The sequence below is a fragment of the Mobula birostris genome, chromosome X (genome assembly GCF_030028105.1).
Source record: "Mobula birostris isolate sMobBir1 chromosome X, sMobBir1.hap1, whole genome shotgun sequence".
Lineage (NCBI taxonomy): Eukaryota > Metazoa > Chordata > Chondrichthyes > Myliobatiformes > Myliobatidae > Mobula > Mobula birostris.
Window position 1 is genome coordinate 33,258,530 of NC_092402.1, and position 16,892 is coordinate 33,275,421.

At 40.8% G+C, this 16,892-nt stretch overlaps 1 protein-coding gene across 3 annotated transcripts in view; it reads left to right on the plus strand.

The window, feature by feature from the left end:
• Window positions 1-16,892, plus strand: part of itga3b (integrin, alpha 3b) — a 147,130-nt gene that overhangs the window by 75,931 nt on the left and 54,307 nt on the right. For all 3 annotated transcript variants that reach the window (XM_072248827.1, XM_072248828.1, XM_072248826.1), the window contains exons 7-8: window positions 2,630-2,823; window positions 11,565-11,653. In XM_072248827.1, coding sequence (XP_072104928.1) covers window positions 2,630-2,823; window positions 11,565-11,653 — 283 coding nt within the window. The remainder of the gene's footprint in view (window positions 1-2,629; window positions 2,824-11,564; window positions 11,654-16,892) is intronic.

Here is a 16,892-nt window from a genome sequence, read left to right on the forward strand (position 1 = left end):
TTTGGTCTCTCTGTTGATGCTTGGCTGCTCTGTTTCCCTGTATTACAACAATAGCTATCCTTCAGGAATGATGAACTAACCATTAAACTCTGATTTATTCTGAGGCCACAAAAGATATTGTTTTAATCCAAACTTTTCTTCTTTCCAAAGGCTGATGATGCTCGCTTATTGTCGGTTGTTTTCTAATGCTTTACTATTTGGCCATGTTTTATATTTAACATAAGAACAGAAGAAACAGGAGCAGGAGTCGGTCATCTGGCCTGTCATTCACCAAGATTATGGCTGATTTGGCCATGGACTCAGCTCCATCTACCTGCTGTTTTAACATAGCTCTTAATTCAATAAGTTTCAATAGGTATATTTAATGTCAGAGAAATGTATGCAATATACCTCCTGAAATTCTTTTTCTTCACAAACATCCACAAAAACAGAGGAGTGCCCCAAAGAATGAATGACAGTTAAACATTAGAACCCTAAAGCTCCTCCCAGCTCCCCCTCCCACACATAAGCAGAACAAGGCAACGACCACCCCCCACCCCCACCAGCAAAAAGGCATCGACACCCCCCAACAAGCACTCAAATGTGCAGCAAAGCTTCAGTTAAGACACAGACGCAGTACCCCAAAGACTACTCATTCATCCTGTAATTTACATACCACGGCTCTCTCTGTCTCTGTCTCTCTCTCTCTCCCCCTAATAAGGGAAAAAGAGATGTCCCTGTTTCACAGCGAGAGAGGAGACATAACAACTCGCTGATTTACGGTGTTAAAAGTCTGTTGCGTAGCTTTTTCCGAGCTCTGTGCCCAGAGAGTCGGCACCAGAAGGGCGCAGCTCTTCAGCCACATATCAGGCAGCTAACTCACTGCTCCCGTTGTTCCATGTTTTCCCGTGACGCTTCAGTCAGGGGCATTGGCCTAGAATCAGCATGTTGCCAAAGCCACGAAAATTCGCCACTCTGAAGACACACTTGCCTTCCAGGCAGCATCCTTGGCATATCGAAAAGCGGCTGGTCGCGAGGCCCTGAGAGCGGATCCCATTCCCGCAAAGAACCGAAGTCAGAGTGTAACTCCAGGTCAGGGTCTTCAAAAGAAGCTTGAAAGGGGAAAAAGAGATATCAGAGATAGCAATAGAGCTGTTTCTGAAGATGCAAGCAGAGGAGTCACTGTTTAACATCATCTTGACTTTGCTGCACCTCCAAGTCCCTGCTATCCAAAATATGTATTTAATTGTTGCCTTAAATATATTTAATGAGGTAGCTTCTGCTGCTTCCTGGGGCAGAGAATTCCACAGATTCACTACTCATTGGGAAAAGCAGTTTCTCCTCATTTCCATCCTAAGTCTATTTTCCCCAAATCTTGAGGCTACGTCCCTAGTTTTAGTCTCACTTTAACAGTGGAAACAACCTTCCTGTCCCTGTTTTATCTATCTGTTCTATAATTTTATATGTGTTCATAAGATTCCCTTTCGTCCTTCTGAATTCCAGCGAGTACTGTCCAAGGCAACTCAATCTCTCCTCATAGGCTAACCCCCTCATCTCCAGAATCAACCTTGTAAACCTCCTCTGCACGACCTCCAAAACCAGTATATCTTTCCTCAAGTAAGGAGACCAGAACTATGACCTCACCAGTACCCTGTATAGCGGCAACATAACCTTCCTGGTCTTAAAATCAATCCCTCCAGCAATGAAAGCCAACATTTGAACCTAATGATTTGTTCTTCAGCTACTCTACAGTGGCAGTCGCCTACATCTAACCACTACACTATTCTCATCTGATGTCCATGCACAAATAAACACAAATAGAGGCTGCAACATAGTGATTAGCAATGAGAACTCTAGTTAATTAATATTTCTTCCTTAGCCTGCAGATTTGAGATTAACCACTAAAGATAAATATTAGCCTTATTTGTCACGTGTACATCAAAATGTCAATACAGTGAAATACATCATTTGCATCAATGGCCAGCAGAGTCTGAGGATGTGCTAGGGGCAGCCCACAAGGGTTACTGTACTTCCAGCACCAACATACCATGTCCACAACATACTTACCTCAACCTGTATGTGGAATGTGGGAGGAAATCGGAGCACCCAGTGGAAACGCACACGGGCATGGGGAGAGCATGCAGACTCCTCACAGACAGTGACAGGAGTTGAACCCCGATCGATTTTACAGCTGACGCTGTAAAGATTTGCACTAACCACTACGCACATTCATCCTTTATTAGAAAATAACTGGAAATACTCAGCAAGATAGGTTGCTTTCTTTAAAAAAAGGCAGAACAAAGAACATTATTCTGAAATAGGAAAAAGGGAAAGAGATTTAGACAATGTCAATAGGCTAAGGGCAGAGAGAAGGCCATTTCTGATTAGTGTAGTCCACAACAGATATTGAACTATCAATTATGATGTTGCTTGCATCGTGAAAATAAACATTTAACATTCCCTTTTAATGAAATCTAGTGGATTCTAATGCCAGAGTACTTCATTTATTGCTCATTTCAGAGCAGATAAACAGCATGCTACATACACTCTGTTCATACTGGGCTAGACAATAAGTAAATTATGTCAGTGATGATCTCAAATCCTGTTACTTTGTAGAAATTAAAGTGAATTATTTTACTTTTCAATACAGTTGGCAGGACATTATTATTGGAGCTCCACACTACTTTGACCACAGAAAGGAGATCAGTGGTGCTGTGTATATTTATATGAATCAGGCGGGGAATTTCTCTGATAAACCAACTCTGGTGTTGAATGGTTCATTGGGCTCCATGTTTGGTCACACAGTCAGCAGCATTGGAGACATTAATCAAGATGGATTTCAAGGTTAGTTTTTTTTCATTATTTTAAGAATGAAATTCTTTGGATTGCAATCTATATTCCTTATTTGTGTTATCAATGTAATTACTGTCCTTTGAACTCCACTGAAGGTCAATCAGAAATTTACAGCAACCAAAACTGTATATGGTAGGTGAGTGTGTGTGTAGCCCCCCGCCCCCAAGCCAAAATTCTCCGAATTCAAGTGGCCAGGAAAGCCCCACTTTTATTTTCTGTAGGGGTGATGCTTGTGTGAGCTGAACTAATTAAATCAAAATGTCATTTCATTGTGACACTTTGCAATCAGTGGAGGAGGGTGAATAGGTATATCATCCATCTACCCCTATATCACTCCATCTGTCTGATCTTCCTTCCCTCATGGGACAACAACCCCTTCATATCTTGGTTGTGAACTTTCTCTGAACTTGCTGCAATTGAAGAGGAAGTTCTTATTGAGAACTGTATTGTAGTCACAATAGCCCTATATAACCTGGGGCCTTTGAACTGTTTCCTTGTCATTGATTTTTTTAAAAGTTAGTTTGGGAGGGAATTGTCTACTTGTAAATTTGACCATTGATCCCCAGATTTTATTTCTGCAGCAGAGCCTAATGTACCAACTCCTAAAACGTAATTATTTTTAGTCATTCATTTGTTCAGTGTAGGCTTGGTACACAAAGCCAACATTTGTTGCCGTTGGTGGTAATGACTTCACAGAGGCAGTCTGTGTGGTGAGGGCTGTCAAGTTGATTGGAGCAGAACTCTGCCTTTCTGTCCTGGCTGTGTAGTTGCCTGGCAAAGTGGGTTTGTTGCCATCTACTGGTCAGTTGATGCTATTTCAGTAAAGCAAGTTAAAGTACATTCAGTACCAAAATTAGGCCAGCAAACATTAACCTAAAAAGTGTTTCAAGAAAATGTTGCAATCTCTAATCTCTTTTGCAACAGTTACCCATTGAAACTGGAAAGCTATTTATAAATGCTTGCAATTGTCCTTTAGCTTTCATTCTGCTCTTTGTCATGAGAAGACTACTCTCTTAATTTTGCAATGCAGTTGACTGCTGTGTTAATGCCTTGCAGGTAAGAGAAATTTGCCCTTATAGAGTTGACAATTCACTGCACAAAGATTTAGGATACAGAATAGATTTCGCTCTCATAGAATTTATGTGGGAAAAGAGTAATAAACACAAAATTTATGTTTCTTGATGCACGCACTGATAATGCAACTTTGCATTATGGAAAATCATGATAACCACTACTCTGTCAGAACTCAAGCCTCCATTACATGCCGTTCAACTGTGTTGATACAATCTTTTCAGAGAATTTGTCCTGGAATGGATTTAATTTACAGGGATGAGTTCTGACTGTAATTTCCCATCCTAATCAAAGTGGATAATGCACTAAACACACCTGTTTTCAATTTTATCTGTCAGAACCTTTGACACATTTCATTCAGACATTTCACACTTAGACAACAATGAATGAATACTTGTTTCTTTTGGATAAGTAAAAGGAGCATGAGAACTTCTGCCCATTGCCCATCCGGCAGGTACTTTTCAAAATTATGAACACTCTAAAGACAACCATTGTGAATAGAAAAAAGTCTGAATTAATATCACTGTTCGTCTGTAGACCCTTAACATGGAAGTTTTCCCATTCGTTATTGTTGGCAGGATTTTGTGTGTTTACCTACACTCAAGGCCCGGCTTTAAACTGGGACCCACTCACCCACTTAATTACAGCTCAGACTGAGACAGCACACAAATAAATTTGTGTAGCTGTAGTGAGGTTCTCAGACAAGTCAGTTTAGTCTACTCTAATTTCCATCATACACCAGGAAACACTTCAAACAAGAGTTCAAATGTTTCACTCAATCAAAACTTCCAGTATTTTATAATACTTGCGTCACAATAGTTGCAGATTTTACAGTTTCACAATAATTCATCTAAACCTATTTTTTCTGTGGATTGTGATCATGATTACAGATTTCTATTGGCCTTGCCTGACAGCTGTTTCCCAATCCTCATTCTGGATACCCAGAGCATCTGTATGTAAAGAAGGACCAGTTTTTCTGGTCTCCACTTATCCAGTTACATTCTAACTCCACTGCATGACTATCTTTTTTCTAATTATCAATGCCTTGTAGTTTGTTTCTCCACTATATTGCAATTGGCTCTTCTAACATGGCCTTCAACCTACGCACACTAGACTGGCTTAATTTTCCATAATCCTCTTGCAGTACATACGGCACTTAATTTGACAATATTACAAACTTTACCTATTTTCTTATGATTCCTTATTGTATCGATTATTGTATGTTGGTATGCTCAGAGATTTCTGTGATGGCGTCAAAGCCCCTTTCCTGAGGCACCATCCTCCAACCTTGCCCTGTTCCTACCTCAAACACTGCTGTATTAAGAAACAGTGAAAAGGCCCCTGACAGCGTGCACTTCAGGAAGCCATGGGAAGTCTGTGGATGGGGCTTTAGCTCCTGCGACCTGTGACTGATTTGTCCACCTTGGGGAATGACCGGGAGTGCAACAACACAAGACACTGGGGTTGCAGAGGGTTAGTGGGCTGAAGAACCAACGTGACAATAGAGAATAATCTACCATGTGTCATACATATAATTCATCATGACTTTTTCCAGCAAAACATCACTCTACGTTATTTTTAAAAGACTCCCATATTTGTATATCATTAGGAGTGATGTACTGCTGAGTAACTTCATGTTTCAGGTGGATACAATACAAAACATTACAGATCTTTGGAGCACTTTGTAGGGTTGCTAATGACAACAATGTCATTATTAAGTGATTAAGCCTCTTGCCATGAAGCAACAAAAGTACTTTGTACTTAGGTAGGATCACTTGTATCCAATAATAATGGCTGCAGACATTCTCTATTCATAAGATACTTCTAAATGTAAGGTCCATTATCTTGGATTGAATCCATTCCTCTTAGATTGACCTGGAGTTCCTTAGAAATGAGGCACACTCCCATAACGTTTCTTCGAGCAAAATGGCAATCAAGAAACTCCCCTTTCAACTTCTAATGATGTGGAGTTTTCTCTCAGTTCAACAGAGTTGCCTTGCCCATTCCTGGACTGCCTCTGTATTGTTTCATGACATTCACTTTCAAAATCTTACTTGAGTGCATGTGGGTGTGCTCTTCAGCCCTGGCTAAAGAGGGGCCTCTTTGTTATTTTCCTATCTGCATTCACTAATGCCTTACTGAACAAAAAGACAGCAAGGGAAGTCATCCTTTGCTTCCCCAACATCAGGTATTGCACATGGGCCTTGAAAGCAATAAGATGTGGAGGCGCTGGGAAAATGTGTGGAAATGTGCTGCTCCTGAGGAGTTTAATTAACTTTTTATGGTTGGTTTAATTTCTATTGAATTAATTTCTCCAAATGCTGGAGTTTGAGCCAAACATACATAAACAAGCTAGTACCAGGAATGCAGAGCTTCATATGTGTGGCTTGAACCCATGCACTTTCCCAGCCTCTCCATGGCTGACCTTGCTGTTCTCAGAACTTTTCCTCCCACAAATAATGTCCCAAGATCACAAGTAACTTGAAGTGAATAAACTATTCAGTGCAACCACATCTGTAAACTGTAGGTGCCATTTGTTAGGAATTCTTGCAAGTAGATATCACATCATCAGCCTTTGCAGAGTATATCCAATGCCAGCATCATTGGATCATTGAAGAGCGAGCATTAAGCTTGGCTTCCATGAAACTGCCATGTTGTCATCGAATCCCATTTGGTTTATGATTGTCCATCATGAAAGGCAATCTGCCAAACTTATTCAGTGTGGGCTATATGTGGCTTCAGTCCAACAGCAATGGGTTGAGTTTAACTGCTTTCTGAAATGGCTTAGCGTGCACGCCACTTATCGCCAAGTGCCAAGGCTCATCCCAATCATCTCCATAGCGCAGAACTCTCTGCTCCCTGTGCTGTTTCAAAGGACGTATACTGAGACAAACATCAACTGTTGCTGGGTGCTCATCCAGCTGGTGAAAGGCTTGCTGTTCTCTGCTTGAAACATTGCTCTTTCAGCATAAGGAGGTGCCCGCAAATGAATGCTGCCAACTGGCACATTCCAAGATACAGGAGTATGGGGTAAAGGGTGCATTGAAGCTTAGTTTACCCACTGGCAAGGTTCTGTGGGGAAAGATCAGAACCCATGAACCCAGTTAAATTGATTTTTTTAGAGATACATTGCGGAACAGGCTCTTCGAAACCAATGAGCCGCACTGCCCACCTATTTAACCCTAACCTAATCACAGGACACTTTACAATGACCAATTAACCTTCTAACTGATACGTCTTTGGGAGGAAATCAGAACACGTGGAGGAAACCCATGTGTTCACAGGGAGGATGTACAAGCTGCTTACAGATGGCATTGGAATTGAACTCTGAACTCCGATGTCCCAAGCTGTAATAGTGCTAACCACTACGGTACCATAACATCCTAATGTTAATGTTTGGTAATGATCAAAAAAAGACAGTGCATTCAGAGCCTTCTCTTGTGTGCTCTATACACAGACTCTGTTACTGCAGCTGAAAAGCCTGACAGCCACAGCTATAATCTCACACTCTGTTACAACAATTTCGATGTCTGAATTTTCCTTTGAATGTTGATCGCAGTGCTGTAGGAACTGCTGATCTTTCAACTAGAGAACACACAGCTGAATGCACCCATTGTCCTTTGAAGGATTAAAGGGGCTGTTCAAAACGTTGCAACTTTAAGCGTTCCAAGGTGCCAACATGCATTTAATTTTTCAACCAGTTTTGAAGCATTCAGGCGCTATATTGTTTGCTGTGGTTTCTCCTGCAGCTTCTCTGAAGTGACACGTTCTCAAATGATGCCTTTCAGTACCTTGCAGGGTTTCTGTTTGTCTTCACATCCCGTGAAATGACCTTCCTCTTTTACTGTATTAAACAGCAAGAAGAAATTTGAGTTTTTCCACAATTAACAATCCAACTTTCAGAACCAGGTATTCCAGCATCTTTGGGATCAAATTGACATGCAAACCCAGTCTTTTTGGAAAGAGGTCTCTATAATATCAAGCTGGTGAGATAGTGTAAATTTCTCCTGTGATTGGTTGAATCACCAGAGATACACATCCCACTCCCCTACTCCAGAAGCACTTGTAACCAACTATTCTCAAAATGGACACTGCTCAGTTTAGGAGCTCAGCTCAAACCATTCTTTCACAGGTCCTCACATCACTGCTTCCTGCAGTGATGCAATATTCCTCCTGGCTGCCCTCATGATAGTGGTGCGCTCATGAATCCTGTTCTCAGGCCAGAATCTGCATCATTTACCCACCCTCTGTTGCATTTGGTAGATATCTGCAGGTAGCCTGAATATGTGTTTTCCCTTCAGCTATGTTCAGCTCACATTACGTGTCAAATTTCCATGGAACAGCAGTAGGAAGGAAGTCTTTGACTGGAATGCTGGAGGTCAAAGCAATTCCTCTCTGGGAGAGTTTTGCTGCAGCAAAGCATTGGTGAACTTGGGATTTGTTTCAAAGCCAAAAATAGCACATTTCATTGTCTGCTAACATGTACATATGATAAATAAATCGGAATCTGATAAATTAGTTCTCACAGCAATTGAAATATGCCAGAGATTTCCATCAGGCTCACTTGGCTTCTCTGCGATACTCATTTTGAAACCTGGAAGATCTTTCTCGAGATTGTTGGCATGTATTATCATTGTATTTCACAATCATATTTTAATTCCTGTTTGCTTCAAATCATGTTCTGAATCAAGATTAGATTCACTTTATTTGTCACATGTACTTCAAAATGTCAAAACATACAGCAAATTACATCATTTGAATCAACGGCCAATACAGTCCAAGGATTGTGCTGGGGGCAGACCGCAAATGTCACCGCACTTCTAGCACCAATATAGTATGCCCAAAATTTACTAACTCTAACCTATATGTCTTTGGAATGTGGGTGGAAACTGGGGCACCTGGAGGAAACCTACGTGGTCATGGGGAGAATGTACAAATTTCTTGCAGGCAGCACAGGAATTGAACCCCAATTGCTGAATCGCTGGGGCTGTAAAACAATATACCAACTGCAACACCGTGATGCTGACCTCTACGTAAATTAATTATGCTAATTGTAGTTTACATTAGTTTTAATTCCTGATTACTTCCAATCATGTTCTGAATCATTAAGAAATGTTTTAAATTAATGAGTCACTCCTCATAAGGCAAAGGCTCTGAAGACCAGCTAGGACCAGTTAGGTGGGTCTGCCATTGTTGGCAGAATCTCAGATGGTGACGGGAGGGCATACAGGAGCGAGATGTACCAGCTAGGTGAGTGGTGTCACAAAGCCAACCTTGCACTCAACATCAGTAAGACCAAAGAACTGATTGTGAACTTCAGAAAAAGTAAAATGAGGGAACATGAACCAGTCCTCAGAGAGGGATCAGAAGTGGAAAGAGTGAGCAATTTCAAATTTCTGGGTGTCAACATCTCTGATGACCTTACCTGGACCCAACATATTGATGAGGTATAAAGGAGGTAAGACAGCAGCTGTATTTCATTACGAGTTTGAGGAGATTTGGTATATCACCAAAAACACTTGCAAATTTGTATAGATGTACCGTGGAGAGCATTCTAACTGGCTGCATCATCGTCTGCTATAGGGGTGGGTGGGAGGGGCTACTGCACATAATTGAAATAAGCTGCAGAGGGTTGTAAAATAGTTAGCTCCATCATGGGCACTAGCCTCCATAGTATCCAGGACATCTTCAAAAAGCTGGCATCCATCATTAAGGACCCCTATCATCCAGGACATGCCCTCTTCTCATTGCTTCCATCAGGAAGGAAGTACAGAAGCATGAAGGCACACCTCAATGATTCAGGAACAGCTTCTTCCCCCCTGCCATCCAACTTATGAATTAACATTGAACCCATGAACACTACCTCACTACTCTTTTATTTCTATATTTTGCATTACAACTATTTAATATATATATTCATACTGTAATTCCATTTTTTCTCTATTATTATGTATTGCATTGTACTGCTGCCACAAAGTTAACAAATTTCATGATATATGCCAGTGATATTAAACATGATTCTGATTCTGAATAACTATCTTCTACAATGTTTTAAAAATTATGGCTTGGGTCTAATCAACAGAACAGTCCAATGGAATAATACAACAATTTATATCTATTTTTAGTAGCCTGGTGGCCTAGAACCTGCCAGATTACTGTCAATCAATTACCAGGTCTGTGCAATGGATCATTAAATTCCAGTTGCTGGTCTACTGTGGTTTTAACTCCAATCTAAAGGACGTGACTTGAGAATGTGTTATATTAACTCTAAATGATAATGGTAGATGTACGTAGCTCCTGAAAGATGAGTTGGCTTGATAGGGACATTGTACTATTTCACACGAATTTCTAATTCAAAAATTAATTTTAAACACACCCTTCACCAACTGAAAATCTTAATAAATTAGTTGATTTTAAAAGTATTTTGTAGAGATTTTCCCTGCATGAAAAGATGAGGGAATCAGGCAGCAAGATGTATAAGACTCTGGTCTGCTTGACCTTATTGAATAGCCAAGCTAAGTCTATGTGGCCATTTAACAAACTTCTATTTATTGAGTGTCCACTGTACCATCTTTCCCCTTCCCTTCTGAATGAAAACAGTGACTCATTTTTTGATGGCTGTCTATAGAACTATATTCTGTCTTCTGCATGGTCATTCTCAATATATAAACCTTAATTATGAGTATTATATCAGTATTCATCTATTGGGAACTGACAGTATCACAGTGAAGCCCAATTCTGTTCTCATCCTTCACTGAATTTCTATACATTTTCAGTTTTATTATATCAATTCACTCAATACAGGACAGGGACTCAACTCAAAACATATGGTTTATGTGTTCTGTCATCATTTACAACAAAGCACTTCACACTGCTGTCTGTCAGGAATTTGTACGTTCTCTCCGTGAACCGCGTCTGTTCCTCCGGGTGCTCCGGTTTCCTCCCATAGCCCAAAGACGCACTGGTTGGTAGGTTAATTGGTCATTGTAAAATGTCTCATAGTTAGGCTAGGGTTAAATCGGTGTATTGCTGGGTAGCAGGGCTGGAAGGGCCTACTCTGTGCTGTACCTCAATAAATAAATAAATTATTTACCTCTCAAACACGAGAAAATCTGCAGATGCTGGAAATCCAAAGCAACACACCCAAAATGCTGGAGGAATCCGGCAGGCCAAGCAGCATCTCTGGGAAAAGTGCAGTTGACGTTTTGGGCCGAGACCCTTCAGGGTCATTTATTTTAGAGCTGCACCATTGTCTGTTTATATCATCAGGAAATAATTCACATTGAGAACTCTCATTCTCTTTTCAAAATATTTTAATCACCATCTGAAAATGTGTGATAATCTAACAAAGATCATGGAAGTATTGAATATAATCCCCAATATAATGATAAAAATGTTGCAATCCAATGTAATAAAAATTTAATTTGACTTGATCAGTCACTGTTAAATATTTGATCTGATCCGTCCTTCTAGGAGAGATGTTTGAAAAATGTAATTGCCTGATAATATCTAGGCTAATGGCAGAGAAGGAACATCTGCAAGTTCCTGCAGTCTTTAATGCATTGGTCACACATTTGTATGGATTTTTCCACTTCACAGCATGATTCTCTGCATATATCCTGGTAAAAGATTAATCAAACATGCTTGTTTGCTTTCCACAGATATTGGTATTGGAGCTCCTTATGATGATTATGGTAAACTTTTTATCTACAATGGCGGAAAAAATGGACTGGCTCCTAAACCTAGTCAGGTATGCTCTGAAGTGTACTGCACACAGCAATGAGGAGAGCTATTTGTCAAACTAGCCTTTTGCTAATGTTTATGCTCCATTTGAAACTCCTCCATTTTTGCTCATCTATTTCTCTCTACAGTTTATCTATGCCCTTCTGCCTCATGGATATCCAGCTTTCCCTTAAATAGATCTGAGCTATTCATCTCTATGGTGGTAAATTCCACAATCTTTGAGTGGAGAATTTCCTTTTGATAATGCAACTATATTTAAGCTTGGAATATCTGAATTGCAATAAAGTGGGGCAGATAGCTGAAAGTTGCAAAAACAGCAAAATAAAATTTCTTTATTTCTTAGTGAGAAATTCCATGTGGTTTAGCTTTCAGATGTTTTTCAGGTTTAATCCTAAATCAGTAATGTAGCTAAGTCAGCTGGAGCAGTGTCTATCCTGGGCAGAGAGAGTGGGGATTGACTGGGATTCTGCCCTTGATTTCTGTGTCCTTCTAGTGAGTGCAACTGTCATATGTAAATAACCTAAAATTTAGCTATTGTTTGTGAAGTACTGAGGTACTGTTTGAAATGCTGCAAAGAATTTTATGATTTCCGAACTCCAGTTCTTTTTTTGATTGACTTGTTAGAACAACTTACCTGATAAATGAATACCTTCGGTGTCAGACTTTGGGTTCAAGCTGTCTATGATGGCTTCAGAGCATGATCTAGGCTGGCATTTACAAGACATACAGCATTCTCCAAGTTTTCTTTGCGACGTTACATCAGAACCTTGGTGACCTGATCTGACTTTTCTGATGAGCGTTAAAGACCTCAGGAAGTTTCCTAAGAAGAATAGGAAGATTCCAGTAAGATGGCGATGTGCTTGGATGCAGTGGCTTCTACGGGGTCAGCCAAATGTGTTATTGTCTTATTTTAAACTTTTGTTTTAATTGCAAGACCCTGCTGGACATTAAGAACTTAAAGTACTGCAGGTCTACACCATCAGCAGTAGAGAAACTGAAGGAGTTGGACTTGGTGTGGATCATGATGTGGCCTACATCAGAGATGTATTGGTGCGTGAAGGAAGTATGCAGTCGAACAGCAAGCGATTGCCTTAGTCGCTTTTTTGTGATCACAAGACCCTGTTGGACATTGGCGGTGTGGAATGCTGCAAGTCCGATTCATTGGTTTATTGGCGAATGGGGGAGGTGGACAACGGGGGAGCTGTGTGACCTCAGTCATAGTGAGGACAAGGCTTCAAGCTGAGGTGTCACCTGTCTGCCTCATCCAGGGGGAGGCGTTGGAGATGGGTGTTCCACCGGAGTGCTGGAGGTGGTGTGGCGAGGTGTCCAAGCTGAAGCAAGTGCTGTTCCTCAGTGTTCACTCGGCAGAAGCCAAACTATATTGAATTCAACTGCAGACTGCTGCAACATTCATGGAGTTAGGGACCTGGACTATATATTTTTTGTGTGACTGTATTTTATTGCTATCATATTTACTTGCTAGATAATACTGTATGTGCTATATGTGCTTTGTGCTGTTGGTACCGTGTTTTGCATCTTGGCTGCTGCTTTGATTGGCTGTATTCATGGATGGTTGGATGATAAATAAACTTGAACTTAGAACTTGAATAGAATCTTGGTGTCTTAAGTAATATTTTTCCATGTGAATAGATAACCTAATTCGTTGATTACCTGGTTAATAACTTTCATCATTGCTTGTCAAATGTTACTGCTTATAAAATAGTTTCTGCCCAGAATTATTACATTGACAGTGGTGTCCTCAACAGAAGCAAAACACTGTAATTGAAACACTTCAGGATGTTTGAAATGTAGGAAAATAGAATATAAATGCGAATCATTCTTCTCACAGTGAGCAAATTTTTAAAGGCTAAAAATTGAAAGCAAGACGAGGTAATCCAGAAAGTGTGACAGTCAATTTCCGTACAGGTACAGAAATGATATCAACTCTCTCCTTAACTTGTTCCTGGGCATATAAACAACTCATGGTGATATTAACCACTTTCACTATTTCTGCGGCTCATTAATTGATGAGTAGGCTATTGTTGTTGCCCTAACTTCAGGAGTTCACAACAAATTGTTTTGGAAGGGTGGGAGATTGGAAAAGAAGGTTTAAATTGTTGTGAATGCTCAAGAAACTGGTATTGTCTGTTTTCAGTATCTTTCTGATTTGTTTGGAGTGCAGTGTAATTTAAGGAGTGCATAATATTTGAGATGCCTACTAGCTGCTCTAATCCATTCAGTCAGCTGTACCCCCTGTCCTGCATTAACCCACCCCACAACCACCACATCGACATCAGCCACTCCTCTCCACAGCTCGCAGCACACTTCATTCCCCCATTCACTTACACTCTACACCTCGTAGCTACATTGTCACTGTCTTACTGGATTTTCATATGCCCTCCTACCACCTAGAAGAGTTCTGCTTGCCAAGAGTCACTTTGTCACATTATAAGTTCCTGTCAGAGTCACCTATGTACAAATTCTCCTGCAGCTAACATCAAATTATGTACCCTATTACTAAACCTATATTTACCTCCAACCCTCCCCGCTTTCTGCTGGGATTGCTCCCTCCACAATTCCCTGATCCATTAGTCTCTCCCTACTAATCTCCGTCCTGGTACTTATCCCTGCAAGTGACTGAAGTGCTGTACCTGCCCATTCCCCTGCATTCAGGGCCCCAAACAGTCCTTCCGGGTGAGGCAACACTTCACCTGTGAATCTGCTGGGGCCATCTATTGTGTCCGGTGCTCCTGATGCAACCTCCTCTATATTGGTGAGACCAGCTGTAAGTTGGCAGACTGCTTCGTTGAGTACCTCTACTCCATCTGCCACAAGTGAGACTTCCCGGTGGCCAAACATTTTAATTCTGATTTGACTTCCATTCCCGTTCCGACATGTCGGTACATGGCCTCCTCTTGTACCAAGATGAGGTGGTTTTCAGGCTGGAGGAGCTACACTTTATATTCCATCCAGGTAGCTTCGAACCTGATGGCATGAATATTGAGTTCTCCTTCCTGTAAAAAAAACTCTCCCCCTCCTCTATTCCCCACTCTGACCTTCTACCTCTTCTCACCTGCCTATTACTTTCCCCCTGGGTCCCCTCCTCCTTCTCTTTCTCCTATGGGCCACTCTCCTCTCCGATCAGATTCCTTCTTCTCCACTCCTTGACCTTTGCCACCCACCTGCCCTGATTAATCGAGGACCGAATTAACCAGAATCCACTGTAATTAAATTGTAACTCCTCAGGAATTTGAACAGGACAATACCACCATCTACTGGCTGCAGGAAAAAAATCCAAAGTGTAGATGGTTGCATCTGGGAAAGCCATACCTTATGATAATATATTTTGAAGTGTTGGCTAAATCAACAGGCAGGGAATTATCTACAGATGTTATTTATATAGACTTTGAGATAAAATTCCTGCTGCAGTCGGTGAGTTAAAGCAAATGCTAAAACCCAAGGATTTGAGAAATCTGAAATAAGAACAGAAAATGCTGGTAATGCGAAACAAGACAGGCAGTATCATTAAATTACACAGTCATATTAATAGATTAAGCCAATGTTTCAGGTTCAACCCCCTTCATTCGACAGGTATTTCACCTGAAACATTTACTCTGCATTTCTTTCCATATATCACCTCTGGCCTCCTGAAACTGAATAAAAAATAATGCCTTGGTCAGGAAATTGGCTAAGTGGCAAAGGGACAGAGATTGAAGATAATGGACTGGTTCTGAAAGAAGCCACATATAAGAATTGTTAGCTTGGAAGGAAGCAGCATAGATGATGCAATGCGATACCATAAGTTTTGACAATATCACAAAGACATATAGTGTCGTGAGCTGTGCAGAAAGAGACACTAAATTTCTAAGACATATTAGCAGAGTAAGCCAACAGGCAAAACTGCTAAATACATTCCAATATAAACAAATGTGAGGTAAAATAGGCAACAGTACAGTGGATGCCCAAAGAGACTCAGAACCATGTTAATGTCACTTAAATGTCATGGATGGGTTCAGAAAATAAGCAGGAAGGCCAATGGAACATTAGTTTTTTTATCTAAAATACTTGAATGCAGGAGGATAGAACAACAGTAAAGCCCTAATTACATCTCAGTTGGAGTGCCGTGAGTACTTCTTGGCATCATACCTTAGGATATTGCCTGGATTGGGGAGCATGCCTTATGAGAATAGGTTAAGTGAACTTGGCCTTTTCTCCTTGGAGCGACGGAGGACGAGAGGTGACCTGATAGAGGTGTATAAGATGATGAGGGGCATTGATCGTGTGGATAGTCAGAGGCTTTTTCTCAGGGCTGAAATGGGTAGCATGAGAGGGCATAGTTTTAAGGTGCTTGGAAGCAGGTACAGAGGAGATGTCAGGGGTAAGTTTTTTTAGGCAGAGAGTGGTGAGCGTGTAGAATGGGCTGCCAGCAACGGTGGTGGAAGCGGATACGATAGGGTCTTTTAAGAGACTGCTGGACAGGTAAATGGAGTTTAGAAAAATAGAGGGCTATGGGTAACCCTAGGTAATTTCTAAGGTAAGGACATGTTCGGCACAGCTTTGTGGGCCGAAGGGCCTGTATTGTGCTGTCAGTTTTCTATGTTTCTATATTTCCAAGACTCACTGGTTATAGAAAATGTAGCATAAATTTACTCGAGTGATGACCTGGCCCCTAAAGCTAAATTAAGAAGAACAATTTTACAAGAAAAAACTTAGAAAATGGGTAATTTTGCCAGAAATCTGTCCAGATTCTGCTATTCATCTACACATGCAGGGCAATTTAAATTTGCATCTCTGCCTGTTCTTTTATCCTATTGATTGTTGAAGTCCATTGCAAACACTAAGATGGATGGGTGGCACAGGAGTGGAGCTGCTACCTCAGAGTGCCTGTCCTCTACTCATTCTCCCTATGACTGAGTGGGTTCCCCTTTACTTCCCACTTTTCCTCCCATTTTCGAATTATTCCTGTTTGGTAGCTTACTTGGCTCCTGTAAATGATTACTACCAATTAAGTGAGTGGGAGAATTCTGGGAAACAGTGTTAATGTAGGTTTAGTGTAAAAGAATGATTGGTGCTTTGCACAGACTCAATGGGACAAAGGACTTGTTTGTGTGCTATGTCTCCCAATGTGCCATGACTTTCTATTTGATTTGCCAAAGCAGTTTTTGATTGTGAGATAGATCTGTAACATAACCAATCCTTAAAATAAACACTGATGCATTGTAACGGTAAATTCTGTGTTTATGTTT